Below are 21,961 nucleotides of genomic sequence, written 5' to 3' on the forward strand. Positions count from 1 at the left end.
TCCTGTGCATTGTGCAGTGCCCCTCTGTGGAGGGCAGTTGTGGCTTCTAGCTACCGGGTGGCATACCTGTGACCCCTCCCTATTGCCTCTCCTGGCCCCGGAAGGTCGCACTCCAGTGTCCACCAGCCCTGCCTAATAATATTAAGTTGCATCATTTTGTCTGACTAAGTGTCCTTCTCTAATATTATGGGGTGGGGGTGGGGGTATGGAGCAAGGGGCAGGTTGGGAAGACAACCTGCAGGGCCTGTGGGGTCTATCGGGAACCAGGCCCCTGAAACCTAAAGGACTTGCCTCTTCCTGGGCCAGAAGGAAGCAGGCACAGCACTGCTGTCTATTACTTCCTGAGGCCACTCCACCAGGTCAGCGCTCCCAGCTCGCTGGTCACAGCTCACTGAACATCCCAGTGATTATTTGAAGGCACTTCTTCCTCCCCAACCATCACCAGCAACACCAAACCTAGCCCCCCAGGAGTGGGAATAAATGAAAACAAGACAGGCTATTAAGTGCAGAAGCAAAAGTTCCCCAAAAAGTGAGAAAACAATGTCTTGGAATTACTTGTGTGCAGAAGAATTTTAAGATAAATATTCCTTAAGCCCAACTACCCTTGGGAAATGAGAGCAATGCAAAAATGAATTTGAGATGTACAGAACCAGAGCATTTGGGGTCTGAATTAGGGCAAGAAAGTGGATGAGATATTTTATTTGGATTTCTAAACGCAGTGCCAGCAGGTGCCACAACCCCCAGACCTCCCTCTCCTTCTCACAGTCTATCCCGACACCTGCCAGCAAAAAGGAAACTCAGATAACAATGGAGACAATGGGGACTGGATGGGAAGGGATAAATCCCAGCTGATACTCGCTTCCCTTAGGGGGATGCAACACAGAGGGCTGGGAACCAGCACCACCTGCAGAACTCACAGTCCACATCTACGTCCCCTGCACTGGCTAAAAGGCCCTGTCATGGGGGCTCCATGTCCCAGGTGACAATTGGAGGAAGGATGGTAGGAGACACAGAAAGCTACGTGGAGCTCAGGGACCCTCCTCCATTCCCACCTGGCTCCTCCTCTTTGGTGGTGCTGGAAGGAGCAGGGGTAAGTGGTGTCTCCGCCCTCCCAGTGACCCCATGTTTCTCAGAGCTGGTATCGTTGATGACATCCCTGTCGGATCCTCCCACAGGCGTGCCTGGAGAACAGCCCACAGCCCAGTGCCCTCCCAGCAGATGATGAGTCTGGGGTGCTGGTCGGGTTATGCTTCAGGAATGACGGCAGAAAATGAGCTCTGTCTTCTGCTCTGAAAAGGGGGAGGTGGCAGGGCCCAGCATTCACATCCTAGACCACAGGGTTGTGGGTTTTCAATGTTGATTGTCAACACCACTGCCAACCACTTCTGGAAGCGTTTGCTTGTTTGCTTGCTTGTGTTTCTACAGCATCGAGTGCTCGATGCCCTTCAACTCAGGGGTGGAAGATTTCAGGCAGGAGAGGGTGTTCTTTCCTGTTCTCATCTCTAGGGGCATCTGATGCTTGTGACCTTCAGGTGATATTGAAATAGCCCCAACCCTGGGCACCATGAGACAGGAGGCTCAGTCCTGGCCTTCTCTGCCTTCACCTTGTCCTGCTGTGAGGTTTCCACAAGGCACCCCGTGCCACTGGGCCATTCTCACCTGGGAATTGAGGGAGAACAATCTGCCCCTTATAGAAGGACAAAATGAGGCAAACGGCTGCTCGTGTTGGGGACAGGATCCCTGAACTCAGAGAAATTTAGAAGCTGAAATAACTGGGTTGGATCTCAGTACCTTGGGAGGCCAAGGCGGGCAGATCACCTGAAGTCAGGAGTTCAAGACCAGACTGGTCAACATGGTGAAACCCCATCTTTACTAAAAAAGTACAAAAATTCACCTGGCATAGTGGGGGGCACTTGTAATCCCAGCTACTCAGGAGGCCGAGGTGGGAGAATGCCTTGAACCCAGGAGGCAGAGGTTGCAGTGAGTCAAGATCATGCCACTGCACTCTAGCCTGGGTGACAGAATGAGACTCCATTTTGAAGAAGAAGGAGAGAAGGAGAAGGAGGATGAGGGGAAGGAAGAAGAAAGAGAAGGAGAAGAAGAGAAAGAGGTGGAAGAGGAGGAAGAAGAAGAGCCAGCAGAAATAACTAAAGGAATAGCACCATGCTGCACTCGAGAAAGAACTTTTTTCTTTCTATCTTTCTTTCTTTCTTTTTTTTTTTTTTTTTTTTGAGATGCAGTTCTGCTCTGGCACCAGGCTGGTGTGCAGTGGCACAATCTTGGTTCACTGCAAACTCTGCCTCATAGGTTCAAGGGATTCTCCCATTTCACCCTTCGGAGTAGCTGGGATTACAGGCATGGGCCACCATGCACAGCCAATTTTTGTATTTTTAGTAGAGATGGAGTTTTGCCTGTTGACCAGTCTGGTCTTGAACTCCTGACCTCAAATGATCCACCCACCTCAGGCTCCCAAAATGCTGGGATTGCAGGTGTTAACCACCATGCCTGGCCTGGAGAAAGGACTTTGAATGATGCATTGTGGGAAGAGCAAGCTTGTGGAGATCTGCTGCCCTGGCTGTGGTAGCTCATGCAAGTCAGTCTCTCTGAGCCTCAGTCTCTTGATCTGTGAAATGGGATGATCATAATAGCTCCTTCACAAGACAAGGGACAGGTCAGATGTGAGAATGCACAGGCAGGCCCTTTGCAACTGGATAAGCTCTACACAGAGCTGGAAAGGAGGATGGGATTCCATGGCTGCATAGGGCATATTTCAGTGTGATGTGTTCTGAGTCCCAAAGCTGGGGAGGAGACTCAAACCTTCAAGAGCTCTTCCAACTTTCAGATTCTCTGATGGATTCAGGGCAATGGGAGGAAGTGCTTGCGGTTTATGTCTGTTGCCGGGATTTCTGTTTCTTGGTTTTTATCTCTGCTTGAGTCTGGTTTCTTCATCCCCACAGAACTGTGGGAGCCCCAAGGCGCAGGGAAAGTGGAGGGCAAAGTATGTGCTTGATTCCCTCTAGTGGTCAGTGTTAGCACTGCATCCAGCTCCCTCAGGCGGGCCCAGGAGGACTCAAAGTGGAATTCAGGACTGAATCTTGCCCAGAACCCCCAAAATCTATTGGCTGTGGTTGGCCCCTTTTCCCAGCACACACTCTCTCTCTGGTGGGAGGACAGGAACCATGTGGGGAGGAGGAAAGGGATAGGATAGAGAGTGGGATGGGGTCCGTGTGGGTCTCAAGGACTGGCTATCCTGACATCCTTTCCTGCCTTCAGGTTGGCCACCAGGGCATGCTGCCAGAGGGCACCCACCTGCCCCTAAAAGAGAGGACAGGATGGGTGGTGCCTCTGGCTGACACTCTGTGTACAACCCTCACAGCGCTGGTGACGGTGGAAAGGGAAAAATGACAAGCCAGGGGGCATGATACCAGCATGTGTAGGAGAAACTTCTCAATTATCCATTAGCACAGGCACGTCAGTGGCCCCCCTCGCATGAACGTGCATAGAAACAGGTGGGGGCCAGCAGGCAGAGAGAAGGGGCGAGGGTATAAAAGGGCCCACAAGAGACCAGCTCCAGGATCCCAAGGCCCAACTCCCCAAACCACGGAGAGTCCTGTGGACAGCTCACCTAGCTGCAATGGCTGTAGGTAAGTGCCCCTAAAATCCCTTTCTGCATTAGATGTCCTGAGGGGAGAGGCGGCGCCCTGTAGATGGGACGGGGGGCACTAACCCTCAGGTTTCAGGCTTCTGAATGTGGGTATCGCCATGTAAGCCCAGATATTTGGACCAGAATGTTCCTGGTCCCTGGAGGGAGAGACAGAAAAGAAACAGCCCCTGAGCAAGAGCACTGCCCTCTTGCTCTCCGGCTCCCTCCCATGCCCTCTGGTTTCTCCCTAGTCTCCCAGGCATCCCTGCTCCTGACTTTCACCCTGCTCTGCCTGCCCTGGCTTCGAGAGGCTGGTGCCTTCCCAGCAATTCCCTTATCCTCGCTTTATGACTATGCTATGATCCGCGCCTATCGCCTGAACCAGCTGGCCTTTGACATCTACCAGAAGTTTGTAAGCTCTTGACAAATGGATGCATGTCAAGGTTGGCAGGAAGGGGTGACTTTGCCTTGCTGGGAAGTAATGGGAGGAGACGAAGGAGCTCAGGATTGTTTTCTGAATCGAAGATGCAGGCAGATGAGCATACACTGAGTGAGGTCTCAGAAAAGGAACAATGGGAGCTGGTCACCAGCATAGGTATTGATGGGCGATCCTTCTCCTAGGAAGAAGCTCGTAGCCTGAAGGAACAGAGCGATTTCTTCCGACAGAACGCCATGACCTCCCTTTGTTTCTCAGTGTCTATCCCAACACCCACTGACAGAAAGGAAACTTTGCAGAAATCTGTGAGTGCCCACCCACTCCCCAGGCAGGGATGGGGGAGGCCTGTGGTCAGAGCCCCCGGGCAGCACACCCACTGCTGGTCCTTCCCCTGCAGAACCTAGAGCTGCTCCACAACTCCCTGCTGCTCGTCCAGTTGTGGCTCAAGCCCGTGCAGTACCTCAGCAGTGTCTCTGCCAACAGCCAACTGCCTAGTGTCTCAAACAGCTTCATCTATCAGTACCTGAAGGACCTAGAGGAAGTCATCCTAACACTGATTGCGGTGAGGGTGGCACCAGGGGTCCCCAATCCTGGGGCCCCACTGGCTTCCAGAGCTGGGGGAAAGAAACACTGCTGCTCTCTTTTTAGCAGTCAGGCCCTGACCCAGGAGAACTCAGCTTATTCTTCACTTCCACTCATGAATCCTCCAGGCCTTTCTCTATACCCTGGAGCCTTGGAGGGGAGGGAGGGAAAAGAATGACTGAGAGAGGGAGGGAACAGTGTCCAAGCGCTTGGCCTCTCCTTCTCTTCCTTCACTTTGCAGAGGCTGGAAGATGGCAGCCCCCGGACTGGGGAGATCTTAGGGCAGACCTACAGCAAGTTTGACATCAACTTGGAAAACGATGACGCACTGCTCAAGAACTACGGGCTGCTCTACTGCTTCCGGAGAGACATGAACAAGGTCGCAACATTCCTGCGCATTGTGAAGTGCCGCTCAGTGGAGGGCAGCTGTGGCTTCTAGCTGCTGGGTGGCATCCCTGAGACCCCTCCCCAGTGCCTCTCCTGGCCCCGAAAAGTGGCACTCCAGTGTCCACCAGCCCTATCCTAATAAAATTACATTGCATCATTTTGTCTGATTAGGTGTCCTTCTCTATTATTATGGGGTGGGGGTGGGGTTATGGAGCAAGGGGCAGGTTGGGAAGACAACCCGCAGGGCCTGTGGGGTCTATTGGGAACCAGGCCCCTGAAACATAAAGGACTTGCCCCTTCCTGGGCCAGAAGGAAGCTGGCACATGACTGCTGTCTATTACTTCCTGAGGCCACTCCACTAGGTCAGTGCTCCCAGCTCGCTGGTCACAGCTCATCAGTCATCCCAGTGATGACTTGAAAGCATTTTTTCCTCTCCGATCATCACCAGAAACACCAAACCTAGCCCACCAGGAGTGAGAAGAAATGAAAACAAGACAGGCTATTAACGGCAGAGGCAAAACTTCCCCAAAAAGTGAGAAAACAATGTCACAGAACTACGTGTGTACAGAAGAATTTTAAGATGAATATTCCTTAAGCCCAATGACCCTTGGGAAATGAGAACAATGCAGAAATAAGTTTGAGATGTACAGAACCAGACCATTTGGCATTTGAATTAGGGCAAGGGAAGTGGAAGACACATTTTCATTGGGGTTGCAAATGAAGTGCCTACAGGTGCCAGATAGATAACAACGTAAGCAATGAGGACTGGATGGGAAGGGATAAATCCCAGCTGATACTCGCTTCCCTTAGGAAGATGCAATGGAGAGGGGTGGGAACCAGCACCACCTGCAGAACTCACAGTCCACATCTAAGTCCCCTGCACTGGCTAAAAGGCCCTGTCATGGGGGCTCCATGTCCCAGTTGACACTGGAGGAAGGATGGTGGGGGACGCAGAAAGCTACGTGGAGCTCAGGAACCCTCCTCCATTCCCACCTGGCTCCTCCTCTTTGGTGGTGCTGGAAGGAGCAGGGGTAAGTGGTGTCTCCACCCTCCCAGTGACCCCATGTTTCTCAGAGCTGGTATCATTGATGACATCCCTGTCGGATCCTCCCACAGGCGTGCCTGGAGAACAGCCCACAGCCCAGTGCCCTCCCAGCAGATGATGAGTCTGGGGTGCTGGTCGGGTTATGCTTCAGGAATGACGGCAGAAAATGAGCTCTGTCTTCTGCTCTGAAAAGGGGGAGGTGGCAGGGCCGAGCATTCACATCCTCGACCACAGGGGTGTGGGTTTTCAATGTCGGTTGACGACACCACTGCCAACCACTTCCGGAAGCGTTTGCTTGTTTGCTTGCTTGTGTTTCTACAGCGTCGAGTGCTCAATGCCCTTAAACTCAGGGGTGGAAGATTTCAGGGCAGGAGAGGGTGTTCTTTCCTGCTCTCATCTCTAGGGGCATCTGATGCTTGTGACCTTCAGATTATACTGAAATAGACTCAGCCCTGAGCACCAGGAGACAGGAGGCTCAGTCCTGGCCTTCTCTGCCTTCGCCTTGTCCTGCTGTGAGGTTTCTAAAGGGTACCCCATGCCACTGGGCCATTCTCACCTGGGAATTGAGGGAGAACAATCTGCCCCTTATAGAAGGACAAAATGAGGCAAAGGGCTGCTTGTGTTGGGGGCAGGATCCCTGAACTCAGAGAAATTTAGAAGCTGAAATAACTGTATTGGGAGCGGTGACTCACACCTGTAATCTCAGTACTTAGGAGGCCAAGGCATGTGGATCACCTGAAGTCAGGAGTTTGAGACCAGCCTGGCCAACACGGTGAAACCCCGTCTCTACTAAAAAAGTACAAAAACTAGCCCCGCATAGTGGTTGGTGCCCGTAATCCCAGCTACTCAGGAGGCTGAGGTGGGAGAATCACTTGAACCCAGGAGGCAGAGGTTGCAGTGAGCCAAGATCATGCCACTGCACTCCAGTGTGACAGGATGAGACTCCATCTGGAAAAAAAAAAAAAAAAGAAGCCAGAATAACTAAGTAACTAGTAGCACCACACTACCTGCTCTGTCTTCTTCTTTTTTTTTTTTCTTTAAGCTGGAGTTCTGCTATGTCACCAAGGCCTGAGTGTAGAGGTGGGATCTTGGCTCACTGCAACCTCTGCCTCCTGTGTTCAAGGGATTCTCCCACCTCACCCACTCCCCTGCCCTCAAGAAGTAACTGGAATTATAGGCATGTGCCACCATGCATAGCTAATTTTGCTGTTTTTAATAGAGATGGAGTTTTGCCATGTTGACCAGGCAGTTCTTGAATCACTGATCTCAAATGATTCACCCACCTCAGCCTCCCAAAGTGCTGGGATTACAGGTGTTAACCACCATGCCCGGCCTGGAGAAAGGGCTTTGAATGACACAATGTGGGAAGAACAAGGTTGTGGAGAGCTGCTGCCCTGGCTGAGGTAGCTCATGCAAGTCAGTGTCTCTGAGCCTCAGTCTCTTGATCTGTGAAATGGATGATCATAATAGGCCCTTCACAAGACAAGTGGCAGGTCAGATGTGAGAATGCACAGGCAGGCCCTTTGCAACTGGATAAGCTCCATACAGATCTGGAAAGGAGGAGGAGAAAAAGAAGGAGGGGCTTCCATGGCTGCATAGGGCATATTTCAGCAGGATGCGTTGTGAGTTCCAAAGCTGGGGAGGAGACTCAAACCTTCAAGAGCTCTTCCAACTTTGAGATTCTCTTACGGTTTCAGGGCTATGGGAGGAAGCGCTTGTGATTCATGTCTGTTGCCAGGATTTCTGTTTCTTGGTTTTTACCTCTGCTGCCGGTCCAAGATGCTGGGGTAATAGCCTGAGTCTGTTTGTCCCAGGGACCTGGAGGAGCCCGAATGCTCAGGGAGAGGGGACGGCCAAGAATGGGGTTGGTTCCCTCTAGTGGTCAGTGTTAGCACTGCATCCAGCTCCCTCAGGCGGGCCCAGGACTCTGCAAAAGTGGAATTCAGGACTGAATCATGCCCTAAACCCCCAGAATCTATTGGCTGTGATTGGCCCCTTTTCCCAGCACACACTCTCTCTGGTGGGAGGACGGAAACCATGCGGGGAGGAGGAAAGGGATAGGATAGAGAGTGGGATGGGGTCCGTGTGGGTCTCAAGGACTGGTTATCCTGACATCCTTTCCTGCCTTCAGGTTGGCCACCATGGCATGCTGCCAGAGGGCACCCACCCGCCCCTTAAAGAGGCCAGGATGGGTGGTGCCTCTGGCTGACACTCTGTGCACAACCCTCACAGCGCTGGTGACGGTGGGAAGGGAAAGATGACAAGCCAGGGGGCATGATACCAGCATGTGTGGGAGAAGCTTCTAAATTATCCATTAGCACAAGCACGTCAGTGGCCCCCCTTGCATGAACATGCATAGAAACAGGTGGGGGCCAGCAGGCAGAGAGAAGGGGCGAGGGTATAAAAGGGCCCACAAGAGACCAGCTCCAGGATCCCAAGGCCAAACTCCCCAAACCACGGAGAGTCCTGTGGACAGCTCAGCTAGCTGCAATGACTGCAAGTAAGCGCCCCTAAAACCCCTATGAGCAGGATGTGTCTGGACAGCAGAGGCGGCGCCCTGTAGATGGGACGGGGGCTCTAACCCTCAGGCTTGGGGCTTCTGGATGTGAGCATCACCATCTAAGCCCAGATATTCGGCCAATCTCAGAATGTTCCTGGTCCCTGAAGGGAGACTAAAAAAAAACTGCCCTTGAGCAAGAGCGCTGGCCACTTGCTCTCTGGCTCCCTCCCTTCCCCTACGGTATCTCCCCAGGCTCCCGGATGTCCCTGCTCCTGGCTCTTGCCCTGCTCTGCCTGCCCTGGCTTCAAGAGACTGGTGCCATTCCAAGAATTCCCTTATCCAGGCTTTTTGATGACGCTATGCTCCTTGCCCATCAGCTGCATCAGCTGGCCTTTGACACCTACCAGGAGTTTGTAAGTTCTTGGGGAATAGGTGCCCATCAGGGTGGCAGGAAGGGGTGACTTTCCCCTGCTAGGAAGTAATGGGGAGAGATGAAGGAGCTCATGGTTGTTTTCTGAAGTGAAAATGCAGGCAGATGAGCACATGCTGAATGAGGTCCCAGAAAAGTAAGAATGGGAGCTGGTCACCAGCATAGACCTTGATGTGTGATCTTTCTGCTAGGAAGGAAATTATATCCCGAAGGAACAGAAGTATTTCTTCCTGCGTAACCCCAATACCTTCCTCTGCTTCTCAGAGTCTATCCCGACACCTGCCAACAAGGAGGAAGTGCTGACAAAATCCGTGAGTGGTCGCCCTCTCCCCAGGCAGGGATGGGGGAGGCCTGTGGTCAGAGCCCCCGGGCAGCACACCCACTGCCAGTCCTTCCCCTGCAGAACCTAGAGCTGCTCCACATCTCCCTGCTGCTCATCCAGTCCTGGCTCGAGCCCGTGCAGCTCCTCGGCAGTGTCTTTGCCAACAGCCGACTGCATAACATCTTGCACACCGATGTCTATGAGTACCTGAAGGACCTAGAGGAAGGCATCCAAACTCTGATGGGGGTGAGGATGGCGCCAGCTGTCTCCAATCCTGGGGCCCCACTGGCTTCCAGAGCTGGGGGAAAGAAACACTGCTGCTCTCTTTTTAGCAGTCAGGCCCTGACCCAGGAGAACTCAGCTTATTCTTCATTTCCACTCGTGAATCCACCAGCCCTTTCTCTACACCTTAGAGGGAGGGAGGAGAAAGAATGAATGAGAGAGAGAGGGAACAGTGTCCAAGCACTTGGCCTCTCCTTCTCTTCCTTCACTTTGCAGAGGCTGGAGGATGGCAGCCCCCAAACTGGGGAGCTCTTCGGGCAGACCTACAGCAAGTTTGACAGAAACTCGCACAACGATGACGCACTGCTCAAGAACTACTGGCTGCTCTTCTGCTTCCGGAAGGACATGGACAAGGTCGAGACGTTCCTGCGCATTGTGCAGTGCCACTCTGTGCCGGGCAGCTGTGGCTTCTAGCTGCCGGGTGGCATTCCTGTGGCCCTTCCTGAGTGCCTCTCCTGGGCCTGGAAGGTGGCACTCCAGTGCCCACCAGCTCTGTCCTAATAAAACTAAGTCGCATTATTTTGTCTGACTAGGTGTCCTCTAATATTATGGGGTGGAGGGTGGCGGTATGGAGCAAGGGGCAGGTTGGGAAGACAACCCACAGAGCCAGAGGGGTTTGTTGGGAACCAGGCTCCTGAAACATAACGGACTTGGCTCTTCCTGGGCCAGAAGGAAGCCGGCACAGCACTGCTGTCTATTACTCACTGAGGCCACTCCACCAGGTCAGTGCTCCCAGCTTGCTGGTCACAGCTCACTGGTCAACCCAGAGATGATTTGAAGGCATTTCTTCCTCCACGACCGTCACCAGAAACACCAAACCTACCCCCTAGAAGTGGGAATAAATGAAAACAAGACCAGCTATTAAGTGCAAAGGCAAAACTTCCCCAACAGGTGAGAAAACAATGTCATGGAATTACTTGTGTGCAGAAGAATTTTAAGATGAATATTCCTTAAGCCCAATGAACCTTGGGAAATGAGAACAATGCAGAAATAAATTTGAGATGTACAGAACCAGACCATTTGGCATTTGAATTAGGGCAAGGGAAGTGGAAGACACATTTTCATTGGGATTGCAAATGAAGTGCCTACAGGTGCCAGATAGATAACAACGTAAGCAATGAGGACTGGATGGGAAGGGATAAATCCCAGCTGATACTCGCTTCCCTTAGGAAGATGCAATGGAGAGGGGTGGGAACCAGCACCACCTGCGGAACTCACAGTCCACATCTAAGTCCCCTGCACTGGCTAAAAGGCCCTGTCATGGGGGCTCCATGTCCCAGTTGACACTGGAGGAAGGATGGTGGGGGACACAGAAAGCTACGTGGAGCTCAGGGACCCTCCTCCATTCCCACCTGGCTCCTCCTCTTCGGTGGTGCTGGAAGGAGCAGGGGTAAGTGGTGTCTCCACCCTCCTAGGGATCCCATGTTTCTCAGAGCTGGTATCATTGATGACATTTCCCTGGAATCTTCCCATAGCCCTCCTGGAGAACAGCCCACAGCCCAGTGCCCTCCCAGCAGATGATAAGTCTGGGGTGCTGGTTGGGTAATGCTTCAGGAGTGGTGGCAGATGAGCTCCGTCTTCTGCTCTGAAAAGGAGGAGGTGGCAGGGCCCAGCATTCACATCCTCGACCACAGGGTTGTGGGTTTTCAATGTTGATTGGCAACACCACTGCCAACCACTTCTGGAAGCGTTTGCTTGTTTGCTTGCTTGTGTTTCTACAGCATCGAGTGCTCGAGGCCCTTAAACTCAGGGGTGGAAGATTTCAGGGCAGGAGTGGGTGTTCATTCCTGCTCTCATCTTTGGGGGGCATCTGTTGCTTGTGACCTCCAGACGATATTGGAACAGCCCCAACCCTGGGCACCAGGAGACAGTAGGCTCAGTCCTGGCCTTCTCTGCCTTCGCCTTGTCCTGCTGTGAAGTTTCTAAAAGGCACCCCGTGCCACCGGGCCATTCTCACCTGGGAATTGAGGGAGAATATCTGCCCCTTGTGGAAGGACAAAATGAGGCAAAGGACTGCTTGCGTTGGGGGCAGGATCCCTAAACTCAGAGAAATTTAGAAGCTGATATAACTGGGTTGGGAGCAGTGACTCATCCCTGTAATCTCAGTAATTTGGGAGGCCAAGGCAGGCAGATCACCTGAAGTCAGGAGGAGTTTCAGACCAGCCTGGCCAACGTGGTGAAGCCCCGTCTCTACTAAAAAAGTACAAAAATTAGCCCGGCATAGTGGTGGATGCCTGTAATCCCAGCTCCTCAGGAGGCTGAAGCGGGAGAATCACTTGAACCCAGGAGGCAGAGGTTGCAGTGAGCCACGATCATGCCATTGCACTCCAGCCTGGGTGACAGAATCAGACTCCGTCTGAAAAAAAAAAAAAAAAAAAAAAGCAGCAGCAGCAGCAGCTAGAATAACTATATAACTGAGTAGCACCACACTACCTGTTCTGGAGAAAGGACTTTTTTTTTTTTTTTTTTTTTTTTTGAGTGGGACTTCTGCTATATCACCAAGGCTGGAGTGCAGAGGTGTGATCTTGGCTTTCATCAACCTCTGCCTCCTGGTTTCAAGGGATTCTCCCACCTCACCTTCCCTAGTAGCTGGGATTACAGGCATCCCTCACCATGCACAGCTAATTTTGGTATTTTTAATAGAGATGGAGTTTTGCCATGTTGACCAGTCTGGTCTCGAACTCCTGACCTTAAGTGATCCACTCACCTCAGCCTCCCAAAATGCTGGGATTACATGTGTGAGTCACTGTACCCAGCCTGGAGAAAGGACTTTGAATGACGCATTGTGGGAAGAGCAAGCTTGTGGAGATCTGCTGCCCTGGCTGAGGTAGCTCATGCAAGTCAGTCTCTCTGAGCCTCAGTCTCTTGATCTGTGAAATGAGATGATCATAATAGCTCCTTCACAAGACAAGTGACAGGTCAGATGTGAGAATGCACAGGCAGGCCCTTTGCAACTGGATAAGCTCTACACAGAGCTGGAAAGGAGGAGGAGAAAAAGTAGGATGGGCTTCCATGACTGCATAGGGCATATTTCAGCGGGACGTGTTCTGAGTTCCAAAGCTGGGGAGGAGACTCAAACCTTCAAGAGCTCTTCCAACTTTGAGATTCTCTGATGGTTTCAGGGCTATGGGAGGAAGCGCTTGTGGTTCATGTCTGTTCCCAGGACTTCTGTTTCTTGGTTTGTATCTCTGCAGCAGATCCGAGGCGCTGAGGCAATACCTTTAGTGTGGAGGTTCTTCTGCCAGATGGTCGGTCCTTGTGGGAGCCCCAAGGCACAGTGAAAGAGGAGGACAAAGTATGGGGTTGATTTCCTCTAGTGGTCAGTGTTAGCACTGCATCCAGCTCCCTCAGGCGGGCCCAGGAGGACTCAAAGTGGAATTCAGGACTGAATCTTGCCCAGAACCCCCAGAATCCATTGGCTGTGGTTGGCCCCTTTTCCCAGCACACACTCTCTCTCTGGTGGGAGGACAGGAACCATGCGGGGAGGAGGAAAGGGATAGGATAGAGAGTGGGATGGGGTCCGTGTGGGTCTCAAGGACTGGCTATCCTGACATCCTTTCCTGCCTTCAGGTTGGCCACCATGGCATGCTGCCAGAGGGCACCCACCCGTCCCTTAAAGAGGCCAGGATGGGTGGTGCCTCTGGCTGACACTCTGTGCACAACCCTCACAGCGCTGGTGACAGTGGGAAGGGAAAGATGACAAGCCAGGGGGCATGATACCAGCATGTGTAGGAGAAGCTTCTAAATTATCATTAGCTCACGCACGTCAGTGGTCCCCTTGCATGAACGTGCATAGAAACAAGTGGGGTCCAGCAGGCAGAGAGAAGGGGCGAGGGTATAACATGGGCTGACAAGAAACCAGCTCCAGGATCCCAAGGCCCAACTCCCCAAACCACTAAGGGTCCTGTGGACAAATCACCTAGCTGCAATGGCTGCAGGTAGGTACCCCTAAAATCCCTTAGGGCACAGTATGTCCCGAGGGAAGAGGGAAGAGGCAGCACCCTGTAGATGGGACGGGGGCACTAACCCTCAAGTTTGGGGCTTCTGAATGTGGGTTTGGCCATCTAAACCCAGCTGTTTGGCCAATCTCAGAATGGTTCTGGTCCCAGAGAGATTAAAAAAATAAACAGCCCCTGAGGAAGATCACTGGCCTCTTGCTCTCTGGCTCCCTCCCTTGCTCTCTGGTTTCTCCCCAGGCTCCCAGGCATCCCTGCTCCTGGCTCTTGCCCTGCTCTGCCTGCCCCAGCTTCAAGGTGACTTCCCAACAATTCCCTTATCCAGGCTTTGTGATGACACTATGCTCGTGCCCATCGCCTGCACCAACTGGCCTTTGACACCTACCAGGATTTGTAAGCTCTTAGGGAATAGGTGCCCATCAGGGGTGGCAGGAAGGAGTGACTCCCTGCTGGGAAGTAATGGGAGGAGACAAAGGAGCTCAGGGTTGTTTCTGAAGTGAAGATGCAGGCAGATGAGCATACACTGAGTGAGGTCCCAGAAAAGGAAGAGTGGGAGCTGGTCACCAGCATAGAGCTTGGTGGGCGGTCCTTCTTCTAGGAAGAAGCCAATATCCCGAAGGAACAGAAGTATTCCTTCCTGCAGAATCCCCAGACGTATCTCTCCTTCTCAGAGTCTGTCCCAACACCAGCTAACAAAAGGGAAACTCAGCAGAAATCCATGGGTGCCCACCTTCTCCCCAGGCAGGGATGGGGAGGCCTGTGATCAGAGTCCCCGGGCAGCACACCCACTGCTGGTCCTTCCCCTGCAGAACCTAGAGCTGCTCCGCATCTCCCTGCTGCTCATCCAGTTGTGGCTCCAACCTGTGCAGTTCCTCAGGAATGTCTTTGCCAAGAACCAACTGCATAGCATCTCGAATACTGACATCTATGAGTACCTGAAGGACCTAGAGGAAGTCATCCTAACTCTGATGGGGGTGAGGGTGGCACCAGGGGTCCCCAATCCTGGGGCCCCATTGGCTTCCAGAGCTGGGGGAAAGAAACAGAAACACTGCGGCTCTCTTTTTAGCAGTCAGGCCCTGACCCAGGAGAACTCAGCTTATTCTTCATTTCCACTCGTGAATCCTCCAGGCCTTTCTCTATACCCTGGAGCCTTGGAGGGGAGGGAGGGAAAAGAATGACAGAGAGGGAGGGAACAGTGTCCAAGCGCTTGGCCTCTCCTTCTCTTCCTTCACTTTGCAGAGGCTGGAAGATGGCAGCCCCCGGACTGGGGAGATCTTCAGGCAGACCTACAGGAAGTTTGACATCAACTCGCAGAATGATGACGCACTGCTCAAGAACTACGGGCTGCTCTACTGCTTCCGGAAGGACATGGACAAGGTCGAGACGTTCCTGCGCATTGTGCAGTGCCGCTCTGTAGAGGGCAGCTGTGGCTCCTAGCTGCCGGGTGGCATCCCTGAGACCCCTCTCCAGTACCTCTCCTCGCCCCAGAAGGTGGCATTCCAGTGCCCACCAGCCTTGTCCTAATAAAATTACGTTGCATCATTTTGTCTGATTAGGTGTCCTTCTCTAATATTATGGGGTGGGGGTGGGGGTATGGAGCAAGGGGTAGGTTGGGAAGACAACCTGCAGGGCCTGTGGGGTCTATTGGGAACCAGGCTCCTGAAACATAAAGGACTTGCCTCTTCCTGGGCCAGAAGGAAGCTGGCACATGACTGCTGTCTATTACTCACTGAGACCACTCCACCAGGTCAGTGCTCCCAGTTGCTGGTAATAGCTCCCTGGTCATCGCAGAGATGACTTGAAAGTATTCCTTCTTCCCCAACCATCACCAGCAACACCAAACCTAGCCCCCCAGGAGTGGGAATAAATGAAAACAAGCAGGCTTTTAAGTGCAGAGGCAAAAATTTCCCAACAGGTGAGAAAACAATGTCACAGAACTACGTGTGTGCAGAAGAATTTTATGGTGACTATTTCTTAAGCCTAACTACCCTTGGGAAATGAGAACAATGCAAAAATCAGGTTGATACATACAGAACCAGAACATTTGGGGTCTGAATTAGGGCAAGGGAAGTGGAAGACACATTTTCATTGGGGTTGCAAATAAAGTGCCGACAGGTGCCAGATAGATAACAACGTAAGCAATGAGGACTGGATGGGAAGGGATAAATCCCAGCTGATACTCGCTTCCCTTAGGAAGATCAATGGAGAGGGGTGGGAACCAGCACCACCTGCAGAACTCACAGTCCACATCTAAGTCCCCAGCACTGGCTAAAAGGCCCTGTCATGGGGGCTCCATGTCCCAGTTGACACTGGAGGAAGGATGGTGGGGGACGCAGAAAGCTACGTGGAGCTCAGGGACCCTCCTCCATTCCCACCTGGCTCCTCCTCTTTGGTGGTGCTGGAAGGAGCAGGGGTAAGTGGTGTCTCCGCCCTCCCAGTGACCCCATGTTTCTCAGAGCTGGTATCGTTGATGACATCCCTGTCGGGTCCTCCCACAGGCGTGCCTGGAGAACAGCCCACAGCCCAGTGCCCTCCCAGCAGATGATGAGTCTGGGGTGCTGGTCGGGTAATGCTTCAGGAATGACGGCAGAAAATGAGCTCTGTCTTCTGCTCTGAAAAGGGGGAGGTGGCAGGGCCCAGCATTCACATCCTCCACCACAGGGTTGTGGGTTTTCAATGTTGATTGTCAACACCACTGCTAACCACTTCTAGAAGGGTTTGCTTGTTTGCTTGTTTGTGTTTCTACAGCGTTGCGTGCTGGATGCCCTTAAACTCAGGGGTGGAAGATTTCAGGGCAGGAGAGGGTGTTCTTTCCTGCTCTCATCTCTGGGGGGCATCTGATGCTTGTGACCTCCAGATGATATTGCAACAGCCCCAACCCTGGGCACCAGGAGACAGGACACTCAGTCCTAGCCTTCTCTGCCTTCACCTTGTCCTGCTGTGAGGTTTCCACAAGGCACCCAGTGCCACTGGGCCATTCTCACCTGGGAATTGAGGGAGAACAATCTTCCCCTTATGGAAGGACAAAATGAGGCAAAGGACCACTTGCGTTGGGAGCAGGATCCCTAAACTCAGAGCAATTTAGAAGCTGAAATAACTGGGTTGGGAGTGGTGACTCACACCTGTAATCTCAGTACTTTGGGAGGCCAAGGCGGGCAGATCACCAGAAGTCAGGAGTTTGAGATCAGTTGGGTCAACATGGTGAAACCCTGTCTCTACTAAAAAAGTACAAAAATTAGGCCACCATAATGTTGGGTGTGTATAACCCCAGCTACTCAGGAGGCTGAGGCAGGAGAATCACTTGAACCTAGGAGGCAGAGGTTGCAGTGAGCCAAGATCATGCCACTGCACTACAGTCAGGGTGACAAAGACTCTATCTCCCCCCAACAAAAAAAAAAGAAGAAGAAGATGATGAAGTTAAAATAACCTCTGGAGAAAGGACTCTTTTTTTTTTTTTAGGGTGTTCTGCTCTGTCGCCCAGGTTGGAGTACAGTGGTGCAATATTGGCTCACTTCAACCTCTTATGTTCAAGGGATTCTCCTGCCTCAGCCTCCTGAGTACCTGTGTTTACAGGAGCAAGCTACCATGCCCAGCTAATTTTTGTACTTTCAATAGAGATGGAGTTTTCCCATGTTGATCACTCTGGTCTTGAACTCCTGACCTCAAGTGATCCACCCACCTCAGCCTCCCAAAGTGCTGGAATTACAGGCGTGAGCCACCGTGCCCAGCCTAGAGAAAGTGTAGGAAGAGCAAGGTTGTGGAGATCTGCTGCCCTGGCTGAGGTAACTCATGTAAGTCAGTCTCTCTGAGCCTCAGTCTCTTGGTCTGTGAAATGGGATGATCATAATAGCTCCTTCACAAGCCAAGTGGCAGGTCAGATGTGAGAATGCAAAGCAGGCCCTTTGCAACTGGATAAGCTCTACACAGAGCTGGAAAGGAGGAGGAGAAAAAGGAGGAGGGGCTTCCATGGCTGCATAGGGCATATTTCGGCGTGATGTGTTCTGAGTCCCAAAGCTGGGGAGGAGACTCAAACCTTCAAGAGCTCTTCCAAGTTTGAGATTCTCTGATAGTTTCAAGGCTATGGGAGGAAGCGCTTGTGGTCCGTGTCTGTTCCTGGGATTTCTGCTTCCTGGTTTGTATCTCTGCTGCGGGTCCATGGAGCTGGGGAAGTACCTGAGTCTGGGTTCTTGGTCCCCACAGACCTGCGGGAGCCCCAAGGCTCAGGGAGAGGGGAGGGCAAAGTATGGGGTTGGTTCCCGCTAGTGGTCAGTGTTAGCACAGCATCCAGCTCCCTCAGGTGGACCCAGGATGAGTCAGGAAAAGTGGAGCTCAGGACTAATCGTGTCCAGAACCCTCAGAATATATTGACTATAGTTGGCTCCTTTTCTCAGTACACCCAATCTCACTGGTGGGTGGAGGGGAACCATGCGGGGAGGAGGAAAGGGATAGGATAGAGAGTGGGATGGGGTCCGTGTGGGTCTCAAGGACTGGTTATCCTGACATCCTTTCCCGCCTTCAGGTTGGCCACCAGGGCATGCTACCAGAGGGCACCCACCTGCCCCTTAAAGACAGGCCAGGATGGGTGGTGTCTCTGGCTGACACTCTGTGCACAGCACCGGTGACGGTGGGAAGGGAAAGATGACAAGCCAGGGGATATGATACCAGAGTGTGTGGGAGAAGCTTCTAAATTATCCATTAGCACAGGCACGTCAGTGGTCCCATGCATAAATGTACAAAGAAACAGGGGCAAGTAGGGAGAGAGAAGGGGCCAGGGTATAAAAGGGCCCACAAGAGACCAGCTCCAGGATCCCAAGGCCAAACTCCCCAAACCACTCAGAGTCCTGTGGACAGCTCACCTAGCTGCACTGACTGCAGGTAAGTGCCCCTAAAATCCCTTAGGGTACTACGATATGCCCTGTAGATGGGACGAGGGCACTAACCCTCAGGTTTGGTGCTTCTGAATGTGAGTATCGCCATCAAGGCCCAGATATTCGGCCAACCTCAGAATGTTCCTGGTCCCTGGAGGGTGAGGCAGAAAAAAAACAGGCCCTGAGAAGAGCACTGGCCTCTTGCTCTCCAGCTCCCTCCCTTCCCCACCTTTTTCTCCCCAGGCTCCCAGATGTCCCTGCTCTTGGCTTTCACCCTGCTCTGCCTGCCCTGGGTTCAAGAGACTGGTGCCATTCCAAAATATCCCTTATCCAGGCTTTTGGAAGACACTGTGCTCAGAGCCAGTCAGCTGCATCAGCTGGCCTTTGACACTTACCAGGAGTTTGTAAGTTCTTGGGGAATAGATGCCCATCAGGGGTGATAGGAAGGGGTGACTTGCCCCTGCTGGGAAGTAACGGGAGGAGACGAAGGAGCTCAGTGTTGTTTTCTGAGGCGAAGATGCAAGCAGATGATCATACGCTGAGTGAGGTCCCAGAAAATTAAGAATGAGAGCTAGTCACCAGCATAGACCTTGATTGGTGGTCCTTCTCCTAGGAAGAAGACTGTATCCCGAATGAACAGAAGTATTTCTTCCTGCGTAACCCCAATACCTCCGTCTGCTTCTCAGAGTCTATCCTGACACCCACCAACAAGCAGGAAGTGCTGGCAAAATCTGTGAGTGGCCGCCCTCTCCCCAGGCGGGGATGGGGCGGCCTGTGGTCAGAATTCCCAGGCAGCACACCCACTGCCAGTCCTTCCCCTGCAGAACCCAGAGCTGCTCCACATCTCCCTGGTACTCGTCCAGTCCTGGCTTGAACCCGTGCGGCACCTCAAGAGTGTCTTTGCCAACAGTGAACTGGATAGGGTCTCGAACACCAACGTCTATAAGTCCCTGAAGGACCTAGAAGAAGGCATTCAAACTCTGATAGAGGTGAGGTTTATGCCAGCCAATCTGGGGCCACATTGGCTTCAAGGACTGGGGGAAAGAAACACTGCTGCTCTCTTTTTAGCAGTCAGGCCCTGACTCAAGAGAAATCAGCTTATTCTTCATTTCCACTAGTGAATTCTCCAGGCCTTTGTCTACACCCTGGAGGGGAGGGAGAAAAATGAGAGAGGGAGGGAACAGTGTCCAAGCGCTTGGCCTCTCTTTCTCTTCCTTCACTTTGCAGTGGCTGGAAGAGGTCAGCCCCCAGACTGGGGTGATCATCAAGCAAAATTGCAGCATGTCTGACACAAACTTGCACAACAATGACGCACTGCTCAAGAACTACGGGCTGCTCTATCACTTCAGGAGGGACATGCACAAGGTCGAGACGTTCCTGCGCATTGTGAAGTGCCGCTCTGTGGAGGGCGGCTGTGGCCTCTAGCTGCTGGGTGGCATCCCTGTGACCCCTTCCCAGGGCCTCTCTTGGCCCTGGAAGGTGGCAGTCCAGTGTCCACCAGCCTTGTCCTAATAAAATTAAGTTGCATCATTTCGTCTGACAAGGTGTCCTTCTCTAATATTATGGGGTGAAGGGTGGGGGTATGGAGCAAGGGGCAGGTTGGGAAGACAACCTGCATGGCCTGTGGGGTCTATTGGGAACCAGGTCCCTGAAACATAAAGGATTTGACTCTTCCTGGGCCAGAAGAAAGCTGGCACAGCAGTGCTATCTATTACTCACTGAGACCACTCCACCAGGTCAGTGCTCCCAGCTTGCTGGTAATAGCTCACTGGTCATCCCAGAGATGATCTGAAGGCATTTCTTCCTCCCCGGCCATCACGAGCAACACCAAACCTACCCCCCAGGAGTCGGAAGAAATGAAAACAAGACAGGCTTTTAAGTGCAGAGAAAAAAATTCTCAACAAGTGAGAAAACAATGTCATAGAATTACTTGTTTGCAGAAGAATTTTAAGATGAATATTCCTTAAGCCCAACTACCCTTGGGAAATGAGAACAATGAAAAATGAGTTTGAGATGTACAGAACCAGAGCATTTGGGGTCTGAATTAGGCCAAGGGAAGTGAAAGAGATATTTTCTTTGGGGTTGCAAATGCAATGCCAACAGGTGCTAGATAGATAACAACGTAGGCTATGGGGGCTGGATGGGAAGGGATAAATCCCAGCTGATACTCGCTTCCCTTAGGGGGATGCAAGAGAGAGGGGTGGGAACCAGCACCACCAGCAGAACTCAAGACCCTGCTCAGGTAGGACCCACCCAGCCTGTCACCAGCAGGACATCAGGGACAGGGCTTCCAGACTTTCTGATTCTTTGAGACAGCCAGGACATCCAGAGTTTTACAAGAAACACATATTGAAGATATTTTAAGGGCAAAAATTAACCCAAACACATATGGTCTCCAAACTGTCTTTGAGCAATTTTGTTCTAAGATATGTTGATTGGGGTAATTTTGTATAAGGGAAAGAATCAGAAAAATTTGGGCTGTATGTAATTTGGCACTCCTAAATAAATTACTTGACCAAGCTGAGACAATAGGGGTGAGGTTTATGCCAGCCAATCTGGGGCCACATTGGCTTCAAGGGCTGGGGGAAAGAAACACTGCTGCTCTCTTTTTAGCAGTCAGGCCCTGACTCAAGAGAAATCAGCTTGTTCTTCATTTCCACTAGTGAATTCTCCAGGCCTTTGTCTACACCCTGGAGGGGTGTAGACAACTCCTACACCTTGCTTTACAAGGATTATGTGAGGATTAAATGCAATGATATTTTTTACATGTTATAGCACTCAAGAAATTATAGTTATTTTTGCATTGAATTTTTGGATGGTTTGCATTTTCTGATGGAGTGTCTAAATATCTGTTGTGAAATTATATTGTTTTCCTAATGACAACTCAGATGTTTATTATTTCCAAATATGCACTAAAGAGCAGTGGTTAGTTCTTTAAAGTTTTTACTCTCCCAAGCACTTTGGCTAAGTGACTGAGGACCTATAAATTGATACTAAGATGGTCACAGGAACTTTACTATCCAAAAATGATTTTATGAAGGCACTAATTATTTTGCAATGCAAATAATCAACCCCCTAATTAATCTTCTCTAGAAGTTCTGATTTTTATGTGCTACAATGAATTTTCTTGATAATGACACCCACTTGTGTTCATTTTTGGCTATTTTACAGTTAATAACTCAGTCCTTGGGAAGTGGTTGAAAGTTGAAATAATCAAAACTCTGGAGCTGCTGCATTTCTTAGCGCAGAAGCCATTCCTACATCTTTTACCTCATTCTTCTACTATCTGGCTTTTAAATTATGGTATTTTGGAGTTAGAAGGGCCTCATAAGTCATCCTAGTTTTTTTTACTTTGGGAATCTTATCCTTACAGTCAGTATTCCAATTACAACTGGGTAGCACTAGAACCAAGGGAAGCACTCTTTCACAAGGCTACTCATTCTATTAAACCACTCTCATTGCGGAAAAATATTTCTTGCTTGAAGCTGGAATCAGTATTTCTGCAACGTC

At 51.5% G+C, this 21,961-nt stretch overlaps 4 protein-coding genes across 5 annotated transcripts; all 4 read left to right on the top strand.

The window, feature by feature from the left end:
• Positions 1-3,634: 3,634 nt before the first annotated feature.
• Positions 3,635-5,100, top strand: LOC135271679 (somatotropin-like). The gene is made up of 5 exons (XM_064369425.1): positions 3,635-3,644; positions 3,895-4,055; positions 4,265-4,384; positions 4,477-4,641; positions 4,903-5,100. Exons 1-5 carry the CDS (start codon positions 3,635-3,637, stop codon positions 5,098-5,100), a joined length of 654 nt encoding a protein of 217 aa, XP_064225495.1.
• Positions 5,101-7,794: 2,694 nt separating this feature from the next.
• On the top strand, positions 7,795-10,135 carry LOC135271710 (somatotropin-like). Of its 2 annotated transcripts, none has more exons than XM_064369654.1 (5): positions 7,795-7,846; positions 8,846-9,006; positions 9,215-9,334; positions 9,427-9,591; positions 9,844-10,135. In XM_064369654.1, the coding sequence occupies exons 1-5, from the start codon at positions 7,795-7,797 to the stop codon at positions 10,039-10,041; spliced, it is 696 nt and encodes a 231-aa protein (XP_064225724.1). In that variant the 3' UTR covers positions 10,042-10,135. The 2 variants fall into 2 exon arrangements, with proteins under 2 accessions (XP_064225724.1, XP_064225725.1); XM_064369655.1 differs by lacking the exon at positions 7,795-7,846 and adding an exon at positions 8,584-8,593.
• Positions 10,136-13,555: 3,420 nt separating this feature from the next.
• On the top strand, positions 13,556-15,020 carry LOC110568898 (somatotropin-like). The gene is made up of 4 exons (XM_064369638.1): positions 13,556-13,565; positions 14,186-14,307; positions 14,393-14,557; positions 14,823-15,020. Exons 1-4 carry the CDS (start codon positions 13,556-13,558, stop codon positions 15,018-15,020), a joined length of 495 nt encoding a protein of 164 aa, XP_064225708.1.
• A 2,643-nt stretch (positions 15,021-17,663) lies between these two features.
• LOC105711369 (somatotropin-like) lies at positions 17,664-19,876 on the top strand. Its single transcript, XM_012444109.1, has 5 exons — positions 17,664-17,715; positions 18,695-18,855; positions 19,065-19,184; positions 19,276-19,440; positions 19,679-19,876. Exons 1-5 carry the CDS (start codon positions 17,664-17,666, stop codon positions 19,874-19,876), a joined length of 696 nt encoding a protein of 231 aa, XP_012299532.1.
• Positions 19,877-21,961: the final 2,085 nt, after the last annotated feature.

This window comes from Aotus nancymaae, unplaced genomic scaffold, assembly GCF_030222135.1.
Source record: "Aotus nancymaae isolate 86718 unplaced genomic scaffold, 86718_ANA_hifiasm-v0.15.2.pri h1tg000089l, whole genome shotgun sequence".
In the NCBI taxonomy this organism is placed as follows: domain Eukaryota; kingdom Metazoa; phylum Chordata; class Mammalia; order Primates; family Aotidae; genus Aotus; species Aotus nancymaae.